This window comes from Carassius gibelio, chromosome A1 (assembly GCF_023724105.1).
Source record: "Carassius gibelio isolate Cgi1373 ecotype wild population from Czech Republic chromosome A1, carGib1.2-hapl.c, whole genome shotgun sequence".
In the NCBI taxonomy this organism is placed as follows: domain Eukaryota; kingdom Metazoa; phylum Chordata; class Actinopteri; order Cypriniformes; family Cyprinidae; genus Carassius; species Carassius gibelio.
Genome location: NC_068371.1, coordinates 24,408,466 through 24,434,470, shown reverse-complemented (window position 1 = coordinate 24,434,470; position 26,005 = coordinate 24,408,466). Strand labels below are relative to the sequence as shown.

The following is a 26,005-nucleotide window of genomic DNA, read 5'->3' as shown; positions in this document are numbered from 1 at the left end:
ATTTCTAATTACATAAGACTTTCCCTTACGGAAAAAAAAAAAAATCTATGGGAATATACCTGAAACTATAGTGCAAAATATTATAAAATATATCATTCCATATAAATTACTAGTGTTTATATTTTAAAGTATACTACAATATATGCATGGAATACATGGCTGTATTTGTGCATAAAGTGAAAGTGTGACATACAGCCGAGTATGGTGACCCCTACTCAGAATTCGTTCTCTGGTTGTATCTCATCCAAAGTGCACACATACACAGCAGTAAATACACACACACTGTGAACACACACCAAGAGCAGTGGGCAGCCATTTATGCTGCGGCCCCCGAGGAGCAGTTGGGGGTTCGGTGCCTTGCTCAAGGGCACCTCAGTCATGGTATTGCTAGCCTGAAACTCAAACCCACAACCTTAGGTTTATTTACAAAATATATAATTCTATAAATATTAAATATACTGATTGTTCATATATATAAGGAGATATTTTATTTGAGGAGTCTCTAGGAATGATCTGGGCACTAAATGTGTTCTCATGTTATATGTTTATAAGTACTGTAAATATACAGATGCAGTAAAGTCTACAATAAGGGGGAAAATTCATTTTCATTCTTTTGCTAAAGAAACAACATTTATGTATATCAACAATGATTATCTTTCGGTCTTTTTGAAAATTACATTTTTCATTTTAATCATGTAGCTGCACAAAAGTATCCAGTTCTGCAGCTAACGTGGCCCCTTGCCCTATCTTTCCATAAGCAATGGCAGGAAATAATATTTCCCATCAGGAAGAAAAATGCCTGCCAAAGGTCAGAATTGTCTGGAGTATTGCTTAAAACAGCATCAGACAAAACAGAATAACCATTTAATGCCCAGATGTGCATCTAGTTATTTCCTACACTAAACTATTAAGACCTCTTCAGGTTAAGATTGGCAGTTTTGTTCTTTTAGACACCATTTCCAACAATCACTATGTTGTAAATGCAGGTAAGAAAAAGTACTATTATAATTTATATTCTCAACAATGGGAGAAAGGGGAACATTTCCTGTTGACCGACCTTTAATTAAGTTCAGCAGAGCCTCGACAGCTTTAAGCTGCTTCCACATGTCACGTGACCACTGTGTGTACACACTGGCCAGGCATCCTTCAACAACAACAACGGGGTTATTATCCCTCTTCCTGTGAGGCTCCTAATCCTGTCATTTATCTCAGGTGCTGGGCAGTGCAAGGTTAGTAACCTCTGCTTTACTATACAGCCAGCTGACCTACATTTTAGGAACAATAGGGTGTGTTGCTAAGCAGATGTGGAACAGGAAACATGGGTAGACCCATCTGCATTTTGATGCAGTTTGTGTAAATACAGTGAAAAATTGCTAATGTGCAGAGGCTACCTTTAGAAGTTATTTATACTTTATGTTTTAATGGTACAGCCTTATGTAGTTCATGAATTCATTATGTTTTACTTAAAATATAATTAACTATCGTTTAGATAATACCAGATGAAGCACAATTTTAGATCACCACACATGTTACCTAAGGTGATGTAGAATTTTCACATATATTATTTTGATAGTTATAATTTTATAACAATTGTAAAATTGTAAAATGTCTAAACATTTTAATAATCTATATGTTTTTTATAGATATAATCTATATGTGTGTCACGTTTATGTCCCTATTTTCCTTATTTGGTCATGTTCCTGTGTGTGGGGGGGGGGGGGGGGGGGGGGGGCTGTTGCTGAATGGCTGTAACCTCCATGGTCTCCAGAATGGCCAGCACCTCCATGGCCCCCTGAACTCCCTGCTGACTGCTTACCAAGTAAATGGAAAAAATAACATGGAGACATATTTTGTTACTAACCCTACAGGCCACATATTTTTTTTCCACACCACAAAAATTGTATTGGTACAGTAGCAGAAGCTCTCTGTATTTACAAATGAAACAAAACAAATATTTTAAAATGTCAATAAAGGCATAAGATTGCATACTTTATTCATAAAAGCATTACCGGATTTTGCAACGAGGAAATACATGACTGAAAGTAAATATGACAGCTACACATTACCCAGTCTGGAAAAATATGTCTGCTGTGAATAAATCTGCAATAAAACAATCCCTCATATATCAACATAAATTTACTGTGACCATAGCTTTGTGTGCTGCACTAAAACAATCCAAAAGAATGTGATCCAATGATTAAAATCATCTGTTTTCCTTTGTAATAAATGCTTTGTTGGCTCTTGGGAACAGAAAAGGCAAGTCATTTTATTTGGGTTTCCAAATAATTAATGGAATTCTACATTTACAAGTCACTTACAATGATTGTTGCCTGGGGCCCTGATCTTACTTTTGAGTGTTATAACCATGATTCAAAACTTTTCAAGTAAATTAACAGATTGTTCTCTGTGTTCACACTTAAAGACAAAAACACACATTGCAGATCTCAAACCGAGACCTGTTTAGGTACATTACCACTATTGTTGAAGATTGCATTGACACAAAAATCTCAGACTTCTCACAGATGATCCTCAGACTTTCATCCTCATAGTCAGTAAACAGGGATTTTATAACACATACCAAAATAGTAAAAACAAGAAGAAACCCTCCCACGCCTCTTTAAGCCTATTATACAGTTTCACAGTCGTATTAACCTCGCTGCTGCTCATTACTCTTACATCTGTTGCTGTATCTGTAACAGATGTAGCTCATTCGCTGAGAGTCATTTTAAAAATGAAATGCTTAAGATTACAAGGGTGGCCAATACTTGCAGTCCTGTACTCCATCCACGACAGTTATTAGGGTTATTGTGGTTTAAGGAATCTATGTACATTTTGTCACATGTTCATGTTTTGTGTATTAAGAGATGCCTGTGATTGAGGCATGAACATGTGTGTCCAACATTATTCCCATTCAGTTGGTCCCTTCAACATCACATCGAGGAATGACAAATTTACTAAATCCAATTTACTAAAATTACAACTAAAACAATATAATATAATATATATATATATATATATATATATATATATATATATATATATATAACAACCGTTAAAGCATAGTTTAATTACTAACACAAAAATAGCATGATACTGAATTTGGGATTTTCCTTTGTTGTCAGTTATAAACATCAAAATAAAAAGAAACATTTGAAATATATCAGTCTGTGTGTAATGAATGAATATAATATACAAGTTTCACTTTTTGAATGGAATTAGTGAAATAAAACTTTTTTGATGATATTCTAATTCTATTAGCAGCACCTGTATATATATATATATATATATATATATATATATATATATATATGTGTGTGTGTGTGTGTGTGTGTGTGTGTGTGTGTGTGTGAGACATATCAGGACACAATTTTGTATAATGACATGGGTATGACACAGGTATTACAAGGAGAGGGTGACTTATGAGGACATAACCCATGTCCCCATTTTTCCTGCTTTTTTTTTATGTCTTTTATTTTGTAATTGTTTAATGATGTTAGTGTCATGCTTCCCTTGCCCTCTTGTCTTCATGCTATTAGTTCCTCTGTTCATTGTGTCATGTTCTGATTGGTTGTCCAGTATATGTGTTTTGTTTCCCATTGGTTTGTTCATTTCATGTGACCCCCTTTGTTTGCTATATGTAGCCTTGTCGTTGCCTTTGTTCCTTGTCATGTATTGATGTATGTACCTGCTGTCAGTGAGTCAAGTCTTTTCAAGTCAAGTCTGTTTAAGTCAAGTCTGTTCAAGTCATGTCAAGTCAAGTCTGTGTATCTTGTTTGGATTCTGTTTGGATCACGTCTGTATATAAACTGCACTTGGGTTCTCACTACACTTTCCTTCAGTGGACTGAATTATTACAGAATACACAACCCTTAAAGTGAACTCAGCAGTTGTTTGTTTCCTCCGCCTTTATCAAGGTAATCTGGCTTGAGGGAAGTCGTGGCCTAATGGTTAGAGAGTCGGACTCCCAATCGAAGGGTTGTGAGTTCGAGTCTCGGTCCGGCAGGAATTGTGGGTGGGGGGAGTGCATGTACAGTTCTCTCTCCACCTTCAATACCACGACTTAGGTGAGGTGCCCTTGAGCAAGGCATCAAACCCCAAACTGCTCCCCGGGCGCAGCAGCATAAATGGCTGCCCACTGCTCTGGGTGTGGGTTCACAGTGTGTGTGTGTGTTCACTGCTCTGTGTGTGTGTGCACTTCGGATGGGTTAAATGCAGAACACAAATTCTGAGTATGGGTCACCATACTTGGCTGAATGTCACGTCACTGTCACTTTCACTTCTTTCACTATTGAGGATTATGCTCAGGACTTTTGTAGATTGTGCCATTTGGTGGCTTTTAATAATGTGGCCCTTAAGAACATTTTTTTCAAGTGGGTTTAAATGAACCCATTCGTTCTCAGTTACCTGGGGGAAATAATCATTGGTCACCAGAGCAGTATATTGACTTGAATTACTGTTGAATGGATCTGCCTTTATTGTGGGTGTCATGGAGGGGGACATGACACTTCCCCAAAGCCTGCTCACTTCATGCCTGACAAGCCAAGATCAGCTCACGTCATGCCTGCCAAACCACAATCTACTCATATCATATCTGCTACACCGAAGACTGCTAATGTCATGTCTGCTTCTCCAGGACCTGCTCACGTCATGCCAGTTAAGCCAGAGTTTACTCATGTCATGTCCAACAAGTTAAAACCTGATCACTTCATGTCTGCCAATCCAGAGTCTGCTAACCTCATGTCTGGTACCCCAGGGCCTGCTCACATCATGTCTTCCAAACAAAGGTTTGCTCACATCATGCCTGCTACGCCAAGTCTTTTTCAAGTCACCTCTGCCAAGCCAGAGTCTGCTTGGGTCATGCCTGCCAAGCCAGGGCCTTCAGCTAAGATGGCCGCCAGTCAAGAGTTTAAACACAAAATGCCTGCCACACCTGAGCCTCATCGCAAGACGGCCGCCGTACATGATTCCCCGGCCAAGACGGCCCCCGTACCTGATTCCCCGGCCAAGACGGCCCCCTTGCCTGATTCCCCGGCCAAGATGGCCACCATGCCTGATTCCTCCTGAGAACCTCCTGAGGTGGTGGCACCCACATTTGAACACTCTCTCTGCCATGTTGCAGCCAAGGGGCCTGTTTTGAACTCTTTGCCTGTCCTGCCATGGCCACAGAGGCCATTCATGAACTCACCTATCCTGTCACGGTCAAAAGAGGGCTACACATGAACTCACTGTCTGTCCTGCCACAGCCATGGAGGCCGTTCATTGACTCGCTTTCTGTTTTGCAATGGCCAAGGAGGCCATTCTTGAACTTGCTGTCTGTCTGGCCACAGCCAAGGAGTGCGTTTATTAACTCACTGCCTGTCCTGTCACGGCCATGGAGGCCATTCATGAACTCACTGTCTGCATAGTCACTGCGGCCACTCAAGAACTCTCTGCCTGCTTTGTCACACCCAAGTTGTCCGTCCATGTCCCTGCTCCACCTTGGCTTCCTACTCTGCCAGTACCCCTTGGCCGTCCCGCTCTGCCTGCACCGCCATGGCCCCCCGCTCTGCCTGCACCGTCATGGCTCTGTGCTCCTTTGGATCTTATTCATAGTCCAGGCCCGCATTGGCTCCTTGTCCCAGTTCTGCCATTGCCCTGTGCTCCAGATCCTGTACCCCCTCACGGGCCTGGCCCTCCATCCCTCCCCCTGTTCTGCCTTCGATCTACCAACCTTCTGGACTTGTTGGGTTTTGTTTGTGTTTGTTTGGCCGTCTGGAGCCGCCCTTTATTCAATGTGGGTTTTTTTTTTTTTTTTTTTTTGTGTTTCATGTTCATGTTTTCATGTCTTTTATTTAGTAATCGTTTTATGTTGTTAGTGTCATGCTTCCCTTGCCCTCTTGCCTTCAGACTATTGGTTTTTCTGCTCATTGCGTCATGTTCTGATTGGTTGTCCAGGTCATGTGCTTTGTTTCCCATTGGTTTATTCATGTCATGTGACCCTCTTTGTTTGCTATAAGTAGCCTTGTCATTGCCTTTGTTCCTTGTCATGTATTGACGTATGTACCTGCTGTCAGTGAGTCGAGTCTGGTCAAGTCAAGTCAATCCTGTTCAAATCAAGTCTTTGTATCTTGTTTGGATCACATCTGTAAATAAGCTCCATTTGGGTTCTCACTACACTCACCTTCAGTGGATTAAATCATTACAAGTATGAAACCATGTACTGTGAATTATTAAAATTGATGTAATGAAAGCTGTCATTGGACCTTTATAAATAAAAAAATAAGAAAACGTATATAAGGACTTTTATATGCTAATAAACAGCAAGTTCATTATTATTGTCTATTATTGGTTTTATTGCAAAAAAAAAAAAGTTTCCTATGGGACTGTTTAAAGGGAAATTCAATGAAAGACAAGCTTCTAAGTAATCTGTTGATGTCTATCTGTCTGTTTATCAAGGGTCTGCACTTCCAGTGACAGCTTTGTACATTTTTCTGAGAGTGTATCCACCAGTAAAAGACTAAAATAAAAACAGCAAACTGACCTTTTATGCAGACTGACCACTTTACCACATCAACTGCAACATTATTATTATTATTATTAAGACTAAAATGGACTGTTGCCATGGTGTCCCATGAGCCACCGTGGAGTCAATTGGTGGGATGATGGTGGTTCCTTGTTCCTGAAATATCTGCTTAATTGTTTAAACAGATAACTGGCAATCTGGTGCTGTGCCAAGAGCATGCCTCTCGGGTGCCCACCTGGGACGTACGAGCAGCACAAACAGTCTACACCGCTGGGAGAGAATGAGTACATCAGCTAAAATGGCACATCTCCCATTCTGCCATTCACTGGGCCGCGCGTGTTAATTGCCTTCTTCTCAGTCAGGTTGGGAGTTCATTTTAAAAGGAATTAAAGCTAATAAAGGGTTCAAATTAAAGGGGTTTGTGCTGGTGGGATATAATTCTTCATTTGAGCTCTTAGAAGAGCAGATAATGGTAATAGTGAAAGGTTGGTTTTGCACTTGTGCATTAAAGTCACTGGATTCTCTGTGAATTGACAGAGAACCAAAGGGACTGAGGAGTAAAAGGTGTGAATTGGTCACTGGTGCATTGAATTGTGAATTATGATAAAATAAACACAATGTAATTTAATTTGCTTATTGTGACTGTTTCCTTTGGCAAGAGCATCCAAACTTGAAAAAATCTCCCTGCTAGAGTTTTCTGAGTAAATACTTTAAAGGGCAGACAGACAGGGGCAAAGAACTAAGACAGAAATAGATATCTTTTGTTTCAGACAATATGACTGAAACGTTTTTTCTTGTAACATTTGTACAAGAACAATAAATAAATGAATAAAAAAATAAATAAAACAGAAAATGTTTCTAGTCTTGCTTCATACTGCCTATAGTACCTCTGCATACTGGCTACAGTACATAGGCATCTTTAATAAGCATTGTAATACTATGAGAAAATGTAACTTCTGTTTAACCAAAATGACACATTGAAAACTTATAATTATTATAATTATTATTTTTTTAGCTGATGAACAAATTAAACATTTACAGTCAGCCAACTCTGAAAGAATCGAGTAAGTGGCAGACAATCTAACTGCAACTAGCACTGGGGTGGACACTAATAAAGGTATAGCTATCTTCACAATCTTCTATTGTAAAATATTACAATTTAAAATAATTGCTTTCTATATGAATGTATTTTAAAATGTAATTTAGTCCTGTGGGGCAAAGCTGTATTTCCAGCAGCCATTGTTCCAGTCTTTGTATTATATGGTCTTTCTGAAATCATTCTATGCTGATTTGCTGCGAAAAATAAAAATTTCTTCTTATTATTATTATTTTCATTATCAGTGTTGAAAAAAATTGTGCAGCTTAATTATTTATTATTATTATTCCGTTTTTTTCCCCAGGATTCTTTGATAAGTATAAAGAAATAAATATATATTTATTTTAAATATAAATCTTTTTTAACATTATACAGTACATTTCTGTGCTTTCACTTTCCGTGAATTTAGGTAGAATATATTAATTGCAGGAACTTTTGTTGCAGACAAACATGATTTTGCATTGACATGTTGCTATGATAACAGGGTAAGCATTAAAACTGAATATATAAATAAACACACACGTTTTACATTTTTCACTGAATGCAATGCATTCTTCTTAGCCTGCGTTAAAAAAAAAACTTCATAGCCTGTCAATCCCAGTTTGGCACAAAACAGTAACAAATGAGCAGGTAAACCCATCACGTCATGTGGAGGGGTTTAACGGAGAGCCTAAATATCCAGTACCAGAGCACCTCTTGATGAAGCACATCACTCAGAGCCAGTGGTTGACCTCTCCACCGCTGCCACTGTGGCCCACTGGCCCATGAAGGATGTGTCACCACAAACAACAAATTGTGATTTAATGCTTTTAATTTCCAATTCTCTGCTCTCCAGTCAATGGCTTTAGTCCCTCTCGTCTCACACAGAGAAAGTTTATAAAGAGATTGCTGCAGGAAATGAGAGCAGGTTTTTTTTGTAGTTGAGCATGTGTTAGGGGATTTAAAAGACAAACATTGATGGTTGGGCCAGTGAAACGGCTGTGTTATTGGCTGATGTTGAGGATAAACCCTGTTTAGACAAACCAAGGGGTCAAGGCCGGCTGACATGCTGGTAGATGCTGTAAATACGGCATCTGGTTCCAACCGTGGACAGCGATTCAAACATAAATAATTAAATTAATAAGCTGTAAGATTTTTTTCCTTCTTTCTTTTCAAAGCACATAGCGGTCCCATGAGAAAGACGTTATATTTTGGCAGATTTTTCAAGTGAATGTGAATGTTAAAGCATATCTTTCTAGAATTATAGACCTCTTTGAGATGGTGTATAAAGTGTGTCTTGGTGTGCAGCTAACATATAAGAAATACTAATTTTGCCATTATGGGTATAAATGTATCATGGCATAACAATGTTTATACTGCATATATCATGTTTAATACATGATTAAGAAAAACATTTATAAAATAAAAAATGAAACATATTACAATACAAAAGTTTGTGGACAGTAAGATTTTGATTTTATGTTTTTGAAGTCTTGTATGCTCAACAGTGCTGTATTTATCTGATAGAGAAAATATAGCAATACAGTAATACTGTGAAATATTATTATCAGTTAAATTAATGATTTTCTATTTGAATATGTTTTAAAATTTCATTTATTCCTGTAATGCAAAGCTGAATTTTCAGCAGTCTTTAGACCAGCCTTCACATGATCCTTCAGAAATCATTCTAATATGCTAATTTGACACTCAAGAAACATTTCTTATTATTATCAAAGTTGAAAACAGTTATGCTGCTTCAGATTTTTGTGGAAACCATGGTACTTTTTTTAAGGATTATTTGGTAAAAGTTCAAAAGAACAGCATTTATTTAAAACTATGTAAACGTCTTTATAATCACTTTTGATCAGTGTAATGTGTTCTTGCCGAATAAGAGATTTAAAAATGAATGAAACAATTAAACAGTATAACAAATTTTACAAACTTCAATCTTCTGAATGGTAGTGTGTGTGAAAAGAACAACAATAATCCTGTACATCTATAAACGTCGAAAGATTTAATTAACCAGGCAATTCTGGAAACTATTTTTCTTTTTCTTTTTCTTTTTTTTCTTTTTTTTTTGGTGGGTTATAATTTACGTATTTCCTTTGAAAAATAAACAAGAAAACATAGTTTCACATGCATTTAGGTTACAAGGGATTAACTTTTGTTAACAAAAAAACAAACATGCAGTTACAGAGGAATTCAGCTGCACTAAAAATATAATAGCATTCACTAATTAAGCATAGCCTACTTTTATATGCTTTCATATTAAAATAGTCAAGAGATTCATCTCTCCATATGGTTTCATATAAAATGTCAGCAGTTTCCTTGGCACCCATAATTCCGCTAATATTCCTGGTAGATAACAAAGGAAAAGCTAGCTCCAGCTTATAGGATGGTGAACAAGAAACGTAAAACTCATAAAATTTAAGCAAAAAGTTCAGAATGGTTATTATATAACCTCTACACACTGTAGTCGAGTGAGAACTGTGTTGGTGAGAGAAGCCTGCTTACTGGAGGCCTCATATTGAACAGAAGGTGCTGTCTCACACTCCAGGCCATTCACACACACACACTCTTTACAGTGCGAGTGAAATATTAACAGCTCTCCCCTTCTGTAAGTAATCTAACTCTGCTGCCGGGCCACAAGGTAAGGTTCAGGGTGCGTCTGGAGAGACTGCTGTGCTGATAAACCTCATCTACATATTTGAAGAAGAAACTACTTAGACAATTGTATGAAACCACATTTAATTACCATAAACACAACCTTAATTATTGTAGTTATCATTTCAGCTCTAATTCGTACTTATAAGGGCACTGTTTATCCATGTGTCTGATATTTTTATGTATAATGAAATATAATTTTAGCACAGGAATTTGACAAACTTACGGGTCATGCCAACTTAATTAATACAAGGCACCAAAATAATAATAAAATAAATGTGTTAAAAGAAATGTTAAAAATGTGCATGGTTGCCGGACGGATTTACACCTTGGCCACGTATCCCAATATCTTCAATCAAACAGAGTCCCAGATTCTACTCCAATAGACAGACAAGGATTGCAGCCAAGACTGCCACTATCCCAGATGGAGACTGTTATGAATAATGAGTAAAAGAAAGCTAGGCTTCAGATTTCTGTTTTCAAACTTCACTGATTAGCACAGCTCATCTATAATGCAGTATATATACCTGGATTTACAACTAGGAAATAAACCCGTTGGGATATCCCAAAGCAAAGAGAATAGATGGTTTTGTACACTGGGCGTACAAACAAGTTTCACTCAGAATTTCACATTTAATTACAAAACGAAACATGACGTTTTGAAGCAAAAAGAGTGTGATTAGTATCTTCTTGTAAAGGGTACATCAATAATCTGTTTTATTCATATCTTTGTGTAGTTACAATTTTTATTGTATAGTGTGTATATACACACACACAACAAGACAACAAGGTCATACGAAGATGGACTATGGAAACAGTTGGACATCTAATGAAGTTTACAAGGGAAGGACCGAGAATAATAGAAAAGCAACGAGAGTGTGTAGCTTTGTGCTAGGGCTGCATGCATTTCCTGATGAAAACGAAAATGGTTTAAAACATGACAGCACCAGCAGCGAGGCTCTGGGAGAGTCTGGGCTGTCCTAGATTTACCAAATCTGTCCTAGTATGGGCGACCTCATCTGCTCCTAGTGCATGCTTTCTGTGCAGATTGTTGTTTGTCTAGTCGTCAAGCAGATCAAATCTGAATCTGAGTTAATTTAAGTGTATTATATTCCACAGTTTATTCTCACAGTGTCCTTAGAAAACACGCTTTTTGATCTAGAACAGAAAATAAAAGTGAGTGATTTTGTTTCCTCGCTCAAACTTAACTATTATGTTCTGTTGTGACGATCATTTCAATGTTTTGTAGTTCCAGAGACTCCAACTTTGTTTAAGATAAAGTTCCAGTAACGTTACTTTATTCACATTTGAGACCCCAAACATATTGTGATATTATTTATTGTTTAAGTAAAATTAACTGAACTAAAATTAAATCAACTGATTTAAACCACATCCCAATCCAAACTACTTTGTTTATTGGCTCATTATATAGTTTTTATCACAGTTTTCTGTCTCAAGATTTATCACAAGTTTACAGCAGGGCATTATCATGGGAAACGGTTTAAAAAGGTGCTAATAAGTGCTCCTAAACTCTTTTACCGAATCTCAAACGGCCTTGTGGGCTGGATAAGATTCTGACAAGTCTGGTGTCACCCACTTTGACACACTGAATGGCATGTTATGCAATGCTGGCTGCTAATTGCAAGTGACACTTTAGAAAATGTTTCCCGTGAAATGATTCACTCGTCAGCTTTAACATGTTTGGCAGACTGTCTTTGTACTCCATATCGAATGATAAAACAAAAAGTTATGTACAGTTGCTGTGCGGATTAGTAGAAGTCTATCTTTGTCTGTGTAAAACTACAGTATGTAGTACATCATAACGGAAATGCTTGATTAAATCTCAATAGGTAAGATTTGATCGTGTTTAGAGCTTCAGAGCTTCAGAGAGCGTCTATTTACTTCACAGCTTAACGAATTTGTCACTATCATGGTTTAAACCAAAAATATTAATAACGATCCAAGATGGTGTGTCATCAAAGGCATTATAACGGGTGAACACAGGAGCCTGCGTTCACATCTTTGTGCCAAGAGATCTGCCTGACAAGGTCTTAAATGGCTCTAAATCCTGACAGTGTGACCACTGCTGTCCTAATTACTTTGACGTAGTCTTTGTTTAATAAGAACTAAATCCAGGAGCAAATCATGTTTGAGTGTTATAATGGGGAGATCTTTTCTCAGTGTCTAAAATAAGCAGTTTATCTCCTGGAAAGGCTTCAAAGAGTCACTTGCTCTTATTACGTGAAACAGAATGAAGATGAAAAGAAATTTCTTTCCCATAGAGATCTTTCTGGAGTGAACTGTTTGTAGTTATGCATTGCTGTTTCCAAATGAGAATAGCTGAATTGTTACAAATGTTTATTTGATGTTGATCAGAAATCGTGATGCAATGATACAAGCATACTCAGTGTCATGTAACTGGATATAAAGTGGGAAGATTTCCACTTTAGAGCTCAAAGGTTGTGGGGGCTGATAATATGTTTAAAAGCAATTTTACACAGCAGCCCAGAATTTCTATGGCCTTTTTTAGAAGTGGACATAGAGAAGTATAACACAACATAAACAATCACTGCCACACTACACTTGTGTTTAGACTGTGAGTTGACAGATAAGCCAGGTAACTCTGACACTGAAAGCAGATGGTGCTGCCAACCAAATAAAGCACTGATTAATTAAAGCTACTCATCAGTGCCTAAGGAACATTATGTCTCAGTTGGCAAAAAGACCCAAACAACTTATCAGAAAATTGCAGGTTTCTGCCTCTCCAGTTAAACACTGCTCTGGATGAATGCTCCATTTAAATGACATCTTGCAAAAAAAAATAAATAAATAAATAAAACATAACTCCTGCGTGTCATGTTAGATGACGAACCTGTGAGACAATTAAACATTGTCAAAGACAATTGGGTTTGATGTCTGATTCCTTCTGTGTACTTCAGAAAACATTGTCAGGTAAGGAGCTCAAAGACAGCACATGCACATAAAACGGAGTCATATTCCATCTTTGGTTTTATTTTTTATCTGATGAGCTAAGGCTCATATTTTCTAGCACTAAAAAATTGTTTATGGGGTGCCATGAAAAGTGAAGGGATGCCATATAAACCTGATTAGCATTGCTCATGAGTATTATTGAAGTGATGTAACCTTGACCTGTAACCAGTTTGCTGAAAAGCTGTTAAGTGAGTGCTTACCACGTTAGGATTGACACTTTTTATTTGACATGCAACCATTTGGGCTTTCGTTTGGTCTTAAATGTTTTTTTAAACGGATAGTTCAACCAAAAATGAAAATTCTGCCATCATTTACTTGCTCTGCTGTTTTAAACACAAAAGAAGATATTCTAAGAAATGTTGCTTACCAAATATTTCTTAAAATATCTTCTTTAATGCTGGCAGAATTTTAGTTTTTGTTTAAGTTGTTACAATTAATACATATTAATATCCTGCGGTCAACCAAATTAAAGCTCTTAAAATGGAACAATTCATAACCACAATCATAGAAATGAACTTAAAAACACAAAAGTCATATTATTTCCTAAGTCTACGAATATTATCAAGGAGTTAGAATTTGTAACATTACAGTATTTTACTCACGATCATGTACTGTCTGCATTCAACTTGATTCTGCTTCATTTATTGAACAACTTATCTGATGAATGACTACCAGTTAAAATGAGACAGAAAGTAGAAAATACATAGAAAGAGGCAAATGTAGGCAAACACTACATAGAGAGGCTGTCACCAGTCAGAAAGAGAAAGAGAGTGATAGAACAAGAGACAGAGAGAAAGGAGACTGCTTTAATCCTCTCAATCCTCTCTATCTCTCTCTCTTCTGCTTTAACATTACATCACCCTCTCACTGACCCACTTTGTCTCCCAGTCTGCACACCACTGGCGGGCTCTGCCTGGTTCAGCCAGGGTCAATAGCCCACTAAAGCTGCCCACACTAATCGTGTTAGTTTTAAAGGTGCGTTTGGATGAGCTTGCCACTGCGTGGGTGGATACTTGTTAGTGTCTTTGGTTTTGTACTGGATGAATGAGAGCATCACAAAAGGAATATTACAGACATTAATATTTTTGCGGGTACCTTGTTACCTGATGCCCATTTAGCATCTGCATTCTCAAAAACTAAAGTGATAAATTAGCGGATTATTATATTGCTATAATAACTTTATTGTGACTGCATTTCACATAATATCTAGAACAACAATACAACAATACATATTTAGCGTGTAGATGAACTCTCATCACAGTGCTAGAAGAAATCTTGTTGCTGAAACAGAGCATAGCGCCAGTTTGTCTTGGGAATGCAAGAATTAATAAAATGTACAGTATGAGGAATCTTGAACGCATTCATGCAATGTAAGTCGATTTAGATCAAAGCATCTTCTGAATGCTTGAATGCAAATGCAGAATACCAAGCCAGTGTGTCCATATTAAAGCAATATCACAGTTGATGGACCTGCCATTAGTTCAGAAGAAGTCTCTGTAATTAATGTGAAAATGTCACCTACAGTAGGAATTTGCAACGATAGCTTGAGCCGTTTCTGAAAACTGTACAATCACATTAACCATTGCTCAGTGAATTTTCCCAGATGACATCCAGTCGTTTCTACAGGAATTCAAGTGATTGTGAATTTCACATGAGGGTGAAAGATTTCCTCACACAGATTTCACATTGGTTTCGGCTGGTCACGCTACACTGTTGACAATAGGCAATTTTGCTCATGGAAATTTGCAGAAATGTTCAATGCTGTTGGGCTGTTACATTAGCTGTCTTGGAACGCTGTTCGAGTCAGATTATAGAATCAAAACTAAAAGCTATATGGATCAATAAGCTTTCCTAAAGGGCCAGTGCAGAACCATATGCACAATCTTGATGATCGCTTGTTTTCCCACAGCGTGGACAGCGTTTTTTGTCATTCGAATGAAATGCTTCCCTGGCATCTGGAACTGGAGAGGCTGAACAGAATGTGTGCTAGGCGACACGTAGCATATTCATTTGTAATCTATTTGACACAATTTCATCAAACATCACATTATTCTGTGATCAAAGGCAGACGCTGTAATGTGCTGATATAGAGTCAAGCCGTCGCTCATATTTAGTGTTCCTACTGAATATGCATCAAAGTCGTAATGGGATAAACACATTATTCAACACAAGTTGGCTGCATGGTGTAATTGGGGTTCTGTATTTAGGCACGTAAACTGCATGTTCACAAACATATTCCTCTTCACCTGTTTATAGGCTTGGGCACTTTCTTCTTCTCCTTCCCTGTGACCTTTGATGGTAAAGCAGAGAGGCAATTGCATTTATACTTTGTGTGCATGAGTGTGTTAAAGTGATACTGAAAGTCTGCCTTCGGTCTCGCCTTGAGCCTTTAAATAATGAGAGTAAATCTTAGTGTTTAAAGATTGTCTGGTAAGCAAGTGGAGGTCAGATATGTGGGAGAATACAGACAAAAACAGAGAGAGAAAACTGTAGTTGATATTAGCATGCTTGATATGTCATTCTGTAGTTACATCTCATTTTAATTCCTTTATTTTGTTGCTTTTAAACATAAATACACACAAATAATACCTGGCTATGTTTGAGTGGTAGGCCTATTAGTGTTTAAGTAGAAATATGGGAATCGCTGTTCTTGAAAGAGCATCACATCTATTTTTCTTTTTGTGTGTGTGAGTTTTACTTCTTGTTTTATGTATTTATTCATGTTCAGCGTCATTGTACGAAGATCATGCCCTTTCTTTCAGAGCATGCAACACTACTCCTTGTTCAAGCTCTTGTTCTGTCCAGGCTGGACTATTGCAATGCTCTCTTGGCAGATCTTCCAGCCACTTCTATCAAACCACTACAATTAATCCAAAATGCCGCTGCAAGATTAATCTTTAATGAGCCTAAAAGAACGCGTGTCACACCTCTGTTCATTAATTAGCACTGCCTACCAGTAGCTGCTCGCATAAAATTCAAGACATTAATGTTTGCCTACAAAACCACCACTGGCTCTGCACCCATTTACCTAAATTCATTACTTCAGAGTTATGTGCCCTCTAGAAGCTTGCGTTGTGCAAGTGAACGACGCATCATTGTACCATCTCAAAGAGGCACAAAATCACTTTCACAGACTTTTTCATGAACTGTTCCCTCCCGGTGGAATGACCTGCCCAACTCAATCCGAGCAGCTGAGCCATCTGTAAGAAAAGACTAAAAACACATCTGTTCCATCTTTATTTGACCCTCGAACTCTAGCACTTTCTATTCTATATTAATTCTACTTTATCTATCTTTTTTTTATATATATATAAAAAAAACACTAGCTTTATATTTTTTCTATTCTATCTTGTTTTTCTTTGTGTGTGTATATATATATTCTATCTAGCAAATACCTTGCTATGTAAACTGTGTAAGGCTAATCGAGACTTGCACTACATACTCTTGCTCTTTTGTTAGTTTTGATTGATTCTATCGTTCTTATTTGTAAGTCGCTTTGGATAAAAGTGTCTGCTAAATGACTAAATGTAAATGTATTCAGCTAATAACTGTTGTGAAGAACACTGACATGTTTCACCTCAATAAAAAAAAAATGATCTAATTCACACAACATGTTGTTGTTGTTGTTTTAATGTAAAACCCTAATAGAGGCTACACTCTAAAAAAAGATGGCTCATTACTGATTTTCTAGATTTTCTAGTAGTTTGTAATGAAACTACACTGACTGTGAACACATGTTCAACAGGTAAATCTATCATTCTTAACTTACAAATTGTAACTGGTTGCCTACCAATCAAGTATTTTCCTTTTTTTAGTTGAGGAGAACATGTTAGTGTGACCAGCACTGTCAAGTTAAGGACACTTCTCTCCTCTCCACCACTAAGTAAGAAACAAAGATATTGAATTCATAGTCCATATTGTTAGAATTTGTTTATTACTTGGGTTTATGCATAAACATACCCAGTCACAGCTATCACACAACTTTTTTCACTTTTTCCTTTTAACATTGTGAAGCACTCACATACCTTTGGTCTTCATAAACTTTTTTTTTTTTTTTTTTTACATAAACCAATGTAAAGAGACATATTGTCTCTTGTCACAAGTCTAAACTCAATTGTGCATTTCAGATGCCGTCACATCCTAGAACTTCATCATCTGCAGAGAGAAACTGCCATATAATCACAGCAAAATACACATAATTATGTGTATTTTATTTAATTATATAAATGTACTAATATGGTCTGAAAAGAGACACACATTTTATGGGAAAAGGTTATGTTTAAAAATTTGCTGTTGCAAAACTTGCATTTTTAAGTACTTAAAAACGCAAGTGTTGCAACTGCAAATTTTTTAAACATAACCGTTTCCCATAAAACGTGTGTCTCTTTTCAGCAAATGATCATGAAAGTAGTTGCTTAACCCTCAGAAAATGTCAAATAATCCTTAGGAGGTTCAAATAAAAGCAGATTATATATTTTTTTACACATTTAAAACATTACAAATATATACAACCACCGAATGCCTCGAAATAAAAAGACATGAAGTACTCACAGCAGTTTACAAAATATGCCCAACTTCAAAGTGTCAAAATGCCAGCATAACCTTATCTCATAGTGTCAGAATAGTGATAATTAAAAATACCTTCACACTGCAAAGCAATACACAGATAAAACCAAAAGTTATCTACAAAGATAAGCAAAAGATCTTAAATCAGCAAAAGATCTCTTCCACTGAAATAGACACATTTTTGTAGCAGTCCTAAGAGTTAAAAGTGCTTATATGAATACAAAGTAATTACATAGTTGAATACCACAATTTTACCTTCATTTATTAAATAGCACTACATGCAGCAATCTGCATTTAGATCACTTCAGTGTTTTGCCAACTGATAATTGTTTTCTTGTAGGATTTCCTGGCATTATGTAGCCTACCATCCATTATTTCCTCTACTTTTTCAAACTGTCAGACTAATGGGAAGCTTTACATGACACCATTACCACCATACTGCTATTGACTATAGAGGAATGTCTTCACTCAGAACGTTTTGTGTGAAAAGTTTTCATCATTGTACGGTCTATAGCTTTCACTTTCTGTTAAGTGAACCAGAAGGGCTCTGTGCATCCAAAAGCTTGGATATTGTTTTGCAGCCTCTTCTCAAATGTATACATTTGCTTTAATTGATCCCTTCGAAATGCTGTTTTGTCTTCATTTTCAGAGCTGTCTTTCATTTTCCTTCAATATATGATAACTTAAAGATCAATATATCAGCACCCCAGTCAACTTCAGGAGAAAAGGAGATCAAAAATAGCACAGTTGCTCCTTCATCTTAGGATCACGTGTCCAAAAGATGCAAGCACAAGGGGAAACTTCTCCTGCTAAATAATACACCTTAACTAAAAATGATTAAAGATGAATATTTGATTAAAGGTGCAGGCTTCTTAAGTTAAAGAGTATAAGGGCTTTTAAGCTGCTTATCTGATCTGAATGCAGCTGGATTTATTTATTAACAGTCCAGGCCGGATGTCTTCAGCTGATATCGGAAAAAGTTACCTACCCAAGACCTTGTGTTTAAAAATTTGCATATTGGGCAAAAAAATGTCATAGTTATTTTTTTATTTTTTGCTTTCATATTCATTTATAACCTGTGATTTAGGTCATAATGTGCTTGTATTCTTGTAGTGCAAAAAGTAAGTAAACAAAACAAAACAAAAATTCTCTCTCTCTATTTAAATATATATTTACACACATCATATTATTAATGTGTATTTTAATTAAAATGATAAATGTGCTAGCTATTGTACTGTTTATTTGGGAACATTGTGGCAGCCCTCTTATTTTGAGTATGACTGATTGCTTTCATATGCTGAAAATCTTAATATTAAACCTGCACTAATGTACTAATTAATGATTAGTTAGGAGTTAATATTTAGCTGATAAATGACTGCTGTGTTTCTTACTCTGCAGATCTGCAACTCAAAAGATAACAAAATAGTCTTACAAGCCTTTGCCCCAAAGCTGGAATCTAACTGCATCTGACAATTTGAACAGATGTAAAATATCAATTATATAGCTATTTTGATAGAATCATTAGAATACATATCGTCCCCTTGGAATTATAAGGTTCTATCTGCGTTCTGAGCGGTTTTGAGATATTGAGCCTCATAGTTTTTGTGTTCCATAGACTTCTGTAGACAGGACCATAATTAATTGTTTTTTTTTTTTTTTTCAATCAAAAGTCCCAAAATTTACAGAACTTAAAAAAAACACCACATAATGTAAATGAGTTGTCACAGAATAAGAATATGTGAATAACTCAATTTTGACAAAAATGTCAGATAGAACCTTAGAATTACAAGGGGATATATATATATATATATATATATATATATATATATATATATATATATATATATATATATATATATATATATATATATTTATATATAAGAACACAGTGTTACATAAGTGCAGGGTTATGCAAAAACTCTAACAAATTCACAAAAATTGCACCACCTTGTGGTACTGTACTGTTGGTATTTACAAAAGTAGACTTTATATCAAACCAGTGTTTGACATAAATGATATGACCTATAAAAATTATTTGTTATTATTCACGTAGTGCTTTACTAGTACATATACATTCATATTTCGTTCTAGGCCTGTTAAATGTTAGTGACTTCACATGAAGCAGTTTAGATGGTCATTCAAATATCTTGATAATCTTAAGCCTAAAATTCACACAAACTACTTCATAAAGTAGTTTTCAATAGCTTTCAGGATCATAAAATCTACCTTGCCTAAATAGATATTCAATTATGAATTATGTAACAATTTCCCTGTTTATTTTCCTTCAGAATTCAGGTAATTACAACTTTAAGATCCTAGAAAAGGATGAAATGAGAGCTGGGGAACAAAACTCTGTCAATTTGTCATTTAATTCTTGATTCTTCCCAGTCCTGAGTCATTCCTCAGTGCTCCGTCTGTGCAGAAGACAACATTTATAATTAAAATTTCCGCCTCTAAATATGTACACTGCAAAATAAAAATAAAAATAAAAAAATAAATAAAAAATCTAAAAAAAGGTTTGAGACTGCACAGTGCATGGTTTAATTAGATGAAATAATGATTAGCCAATCTAGTTTTATATTCCACTGAATAACATTTAGCGAGTACGGTCATTCACTTAAATGTTTGCACAACCATTTGTCCTAGATGCACAGGTTAACGGCTGCGTAATCAAACTATCTTGCCCTACTTCTGGATGGATAGCCGTATCTACCTGAGTGCACCCATCGCCCCTCCCTCCTCCCCTCCCTCTCTCCTCGTGCTCGAGCTCTCATTGCAGTAGGAGGGTCCACGTGCACACAATGACGTCGCTACGCAAGTCTGTCAGAGTCCTCCGCTGTTTGTATTAGTCTTCAGTTGGACGCCTTCAACAATCTAGTAGCGATGTGCATGTAAACAGAAAACAGACGCCAGGACGTGTCGGTGAAGTCGCTGTTGAATGCTGTACGCAGACGATGCGCTGTCGTTAAAGATCTCGCGTCATGAGCGCGGCAGTGAGCGGTGCGTTCAGCTGTCACAGCTGAAACTAGTACATGCAAACACTGGGAATACTTCTAAACACAACTTAACGGCACGGTATAGGTTCATTTGCTCCGTTTTGTCCATTGGATTACTGGTGACCAGCAGTAGAGATAACTGTCACAACTGGATGTCGTAATTACGGTAAGATGTCGTATTATTATGATATCGCTGGAGAACGGAGCAGTCCTCTATATATGAACTACTGTAAATGCAGAAGTGTTTAAAACTTGTCTAAAACTTGTACATTTGTGACAAGCGATGCCTAACTTGACAGGACCTGTGCATAAAGTGCACTTTAACGCAATGAAAAGAAACAACAGAAAACAACAACAACAATGTAAATTACAATGGTATACAATTATTCCGTTAATAATGTATCCTTAACTACCACCCTTTTCACCAGATTGTATTTTTTTCTGACGTTTTCTCGGCTAAAATACATAAACCCATGCAGCCGTCAGGATTTATCTATGTCAGTGAATGCTGTTTAACACATCGCTATTCCTATTGCTAACGCTTTCCATCAAATTTAGCCTACATCAAATGTTAAATAGTTATATCATAGCTTAGTTCCGTCGTTATAAATTCTTCAAGGGATAGCAGTATTATTTCGCGTAACGTTAACATCATCCTGTCTTATTTACTGTGTGCTAGTGCATCTAGAGTTGAGTGCAACTTAAGTTTATTCAGCCAGATGGGACACAATGATTAATGTGATGTTCACAGACAGTACGAGTACTGGCGAATAAGATTTATTCTTGGGGAAATGCATGCAAACATATTTATTTCTCTTATTTAAGCATTCTTGATTCACGTGGCATCATGTGATGAATAAAGTGCATCACACCGATATTTAAACAGGAGCTCTTTTGCAGAGGAAACAACTGCGTCATTCGTCATTCTGGAGGTCTCTGTGCAATGCAGCATGGAATATCACGCATCCGAACCTACACGTAAAGTTGACTTGAAGTTTTTGTAGACTATGTAAAGAGCAAGTTCGGTTTTCACACGTTTTAAAAGAACGTCGGAGAAATATTGTGGCTACAAAGCTTATAAAAATAAAACACTGACAGAGGACCAATCCGAGAGTGGCGTGATAAACTCTTGGCGACAGTGTGTCTGCTTCTGTCCAATGGTTGCACGCTGAAGGACGGTATCGTGGGAAGACGACGACGAGGGAAAAAAATCCAAAACAAAAACAACGAGCTACGTCGAACGTTTAAAGTTGCACTGTCATCCCCATTTTACTTTGCTTTTAAAAGTACAATGCCTCATGAACTAACTGTATGTCTGAAGAGCTATTCATGATTGTATTAGTAGCTATAGATGGTAAGAAGAAGCCTGTCTGACAGTTTAAACTCATAGCGGTTCTATTGCGTCTTCAGCCCCTTTCATAATGCTCGTGTGGGTGGTCGGTTTGCTTTCTCCTCATGGTGCTGTCAATAATTTAGGAAATAAGTTTTTTTTTTTTTTTTGCCATTGTCATTAAAATACATATAAAATAACCTTGCATACGTGATACTGATTGAATACACAATGCATTAAAACCTTTTTTAATTTTTTTTAAAAACAGTTATTTTTGCATTCACACCATGTCTGTGTTGTAAGTCTCCACAGTTTTTTTTATTTTATTTTTATTTGGCACTTCACCATAACTAAATGTAACACTGCTAAAATGGACAGAAGGGTTAAATTATTTTTTATTTTTATGGAAATGTTAAATAATAATAATACTTATTATTATAATCCAGAAACTAAGAGTTAAAAGTACAAAGAATTGTGAGGCACAGGGATTTGCGAGGAAAAAAAGTTCAGAATTCATATTTGTTTTTTACCACCTTGAATGTGGAGCACTGCACCTTATGTCTGCAGAGGCAGTGCCAGGATCCAGCAACGCTCAAAGCAAAGACTTTCACAGTTCATTTACAAATAATTTATAGTGAATTCACACATCATGGTGGTAAAACATATTAAACGTGGGAAAGATATAATAGTTTGGTACAAATACAAACATTTCAGCTGGAGAGAATGGTAGTCTGACAGAGAGGGATGGCCCCCAAACTCATAAAGAAGAGGTAATTTGCAATCCCATTTAATTAGCACCCTATTTAAATCTGAGGATCTGGGGATACATTTCTTTGAAATCACACAATTGAATAGTAGTATATCTGTAATTAACCCCCCAACCCAAATAGACAAATTCATCCAGTAATGAATAATAATTGTGTGTGCTATTTGGTTTGACAGTCAGAATAATGAAGCTTCTTTTTACTAATCAAAATACTGCTATTTTGACTGTAAAGTCTAAACATCTCTCATTCATTGGTCCATTAGGTTGATCAAATGATCCAGGTATGGAAACTAAAAGCTACCAAAGTTTCTGCGAAGGGGCAAAGCCAGAAAACAAACTTGCACAGATGCCGAACACCATGGAGTACTGCTGTTCTGCAGAAGAGAATTTGACAAACAGTGAGATGCTCATGGATACTGTTAACTCGAGCAATGCCCCTAACATGCCATCTGTCTGCAAGGACAACAACTTTAAAACTACACAGACAACAATGCTTAGAGTTAACCAGAATCAACCATTACTATTTCCCTCCTTCACCAACTCCTTCCACAACCGTAAGTCAGAAACAGACTCAAAGGAGCTCTCCAAAACTGTTGCTGAGTCTATGGGCTTGTACATGAATGCTGCCAGAGAAGCAGACTTTGGCTTTGCCCAACAAGGGACTGTAGGAGGGCAGGGTAGCCCACAGAAACTGTATTCTCTTTGTGGGAGAGCAAATGAAGACAGCCAGTCCAGAACGACTGGGAGCCCAAAGATGAAAACTCCCCCAGCTTCATTCCCAACTGGGGCCCAGCTACCCAATGGTGGTCCTAAGGAGTGTGCTGTGGCCACCACTCTTTCATGCAGCACTGATGGGTCTGGGCCCATGTCTAGTCCTACTGGACACAACATGGTGTCGTCGACTACCAGCCCCACCTTCTTTGACTCTGATTGTCCGTCGCTGGCTTCTGCCCACATCAACTTGTTCCAAGGTCAACACACTAGCCCTAACACCTGTAGCCCTGTAAAGTCCAGCATAGTGGGGTCACCTCCACTAGCTAGTCCACTAAGTGTAATGAAGTCTCCAGTTTCCAGCCCTAATAGTATAGGTAGTGTGAGCTCACCGCTTTCCTGTAACACCAATATGAGATCATCCGTCTCAAGCCCAACAACAAATGGAGGCAATACCTGTAACATTAGACCATCCATCTCCAGTCCGCCCACCGTTGGAAGTATGACCATGTCCAGTCCCAGGAACTCATCCAGGGGCTTCTCGGTCTCTAGCCCTCCAAGTGGATTGGGCCTAGTGCAAAATGATGTCAACAGCCCTGAGAGCCGGGAGCATGACTTCAAGGGATTTGAGTTCCCGAAGGTAGAGAATGCGGATGGGGAAATATTAAACATCGGCTTGGATGCTATGGGAGTGGCCAAATATATAAAAAACGAACCTGGCACTGATTACAGGAGTATGTGCCTTGGCAGCAGCAAGAACGCCATGCCAGATTCTCCTTTCGTAACTCACATAAAAACAGAGCCAAACAGAGAGGTGACATGTTCGAACCTCCAGTTTGTGGAGCCGCAGCACTCTCTAGGCTGCTTTCCTTCTACAGAGACTACATACTTGTCTTTGAGGGATAATATTGATGAATATAGCCTTTCTGGGATCTTGGGACCTCCTGTTTTGTCTCTGAATGGCGACTATGAACCTGGTGTGTTTCCTAACAATGGCCTGCCCAAGGGGATTAAACAGGAAGCCAATGATGGCAGCTATTACCAAGAAAATAATAATGTGCCCATGTCAGCTATTGTTGGCGTTAATTCAGGTGGACATTCATTTCATTACCAGATTGGAGCGCAAGGAACAATGTCGTTTTCACGCCGTAATCTGAGGGACCAGACAAACCCCTTGTTGAATCTTATTTCTCCAGTTACTGGATTAATGGAGACATGGAAAACTCGCCCAGGCCTGTCACAGGGGCCTCTCTCTGCCAGAGGGGATTGCTATCCGGGCTCAGTCTGCCTTACAGAAAACATGGAAAGGTAAGACACACTCAGGGAGTTTTTATTAATGCATTGCAACAAAATGTTGAGGGCAGTGTTTAGAAATCTTTTTCAAAGTTGTACTGTTGTTTTACACTCAAACATTAGATCAATCCTATCCCCCCAAAAAACAAGGGCAAAGAACAAATGAAACCATGTGAGAATTAAGCAAAAGTTACAAATGCTATGGAGACAATTAGCTAGAATTAGACTAAATCAATTGTATTTGTCTGGAAGCTCCCAGTCAATATAATTAACTGCCAGACAAATGGTTTGCACTTGAAACATCCTGTCCACTCTAATGGGAAGTCTTGCCAGACTTTGTGGTGCACTAAATCTACACTTGAAAAGTTGACCAGCATGTGATCTCAACTCAACACTACAGGGCAAGTGTCCTACTAAGCTCCACATAGGAGGGAAGCAAAGTTTCCTTCTTATCAGAACTTTGTCTGTGTCTATGAACATAAACATAACTTACTGTGTTGTTATCAGAAGGCCTTGGAAGATCTTGTGCAACAAAATACATCTTGTTATTAGTCATTGTGCACCGATCTCATACATAATTAATGGTAGGTCAAGTACCTTTCTTTCATAAACAATGATAAACAAGCAGTTTTTATTAAAGGCTTTTAAACAAACAATGGGAGCGATTGAACAATACAGATAGTTGGCTAATTAATATTTTTTATTTTAACCAGTTTCTTCAATTCTAAAGGAAAAATAAAGCAGAACTGGATATGTAGTGTCCAATTAACATGAAAACAACTTTATTTGTGATCTTGTCTATCATAATAAACCACAGTGGGCCTTAGGAAATCCTCGCCAGTTACTGAAGTCATAAATGTTTGCTTACCAGACTTTAAATGATATGGTTGCATAATTCCTTTAACAAGCTTGCAAAGTGCAGGAAGTCCTAAACAGTTCTATAATGCATATCCCATTTGACGGTCAAAACTTTTATAAGAGTCAGATGTTTGAGTTAACTGAGTGATACATTGAACCCCTTTTTCAGAATGTGTTCATTTGATGCTATTCTGAGACGAGGCAATTACAGATAGCCGAGCTCTAGCAGCATGGCTAATGATTTTCCCCCATC

At 37.3% G+C, this 26,005-nt stretch overlaps 1 protein-coding gene across 1 annotated transcript in view; it reads left to right on the top strand.

Moving 5' to 3' along the window:
• Nucleotides 1-20,603: 20,603 nt before the first annotated feature.
• LOC128016377 (mineralocorticoid receptor) overlaps nt 20,604-26,005 on the top strand; it is a 65,723-nt gene continuing 60,321 nt past the window's right edge. The window contains exons 1-2 of the mRNA XM_052600857.1: nt 20,604-20,960; nt 23,154-24,909. Of these exons, the coding sequence (XP_052456817.1) occupies nt 23,174-24,909 (1,736 nt within the window). The 5' untranslated portion in view covers nt 20,604-20,960; nt 23,154-23,173. The remainder of the gene's footprint in view (nt 20,961-23,153; nt 24,910-26,005) is intronic.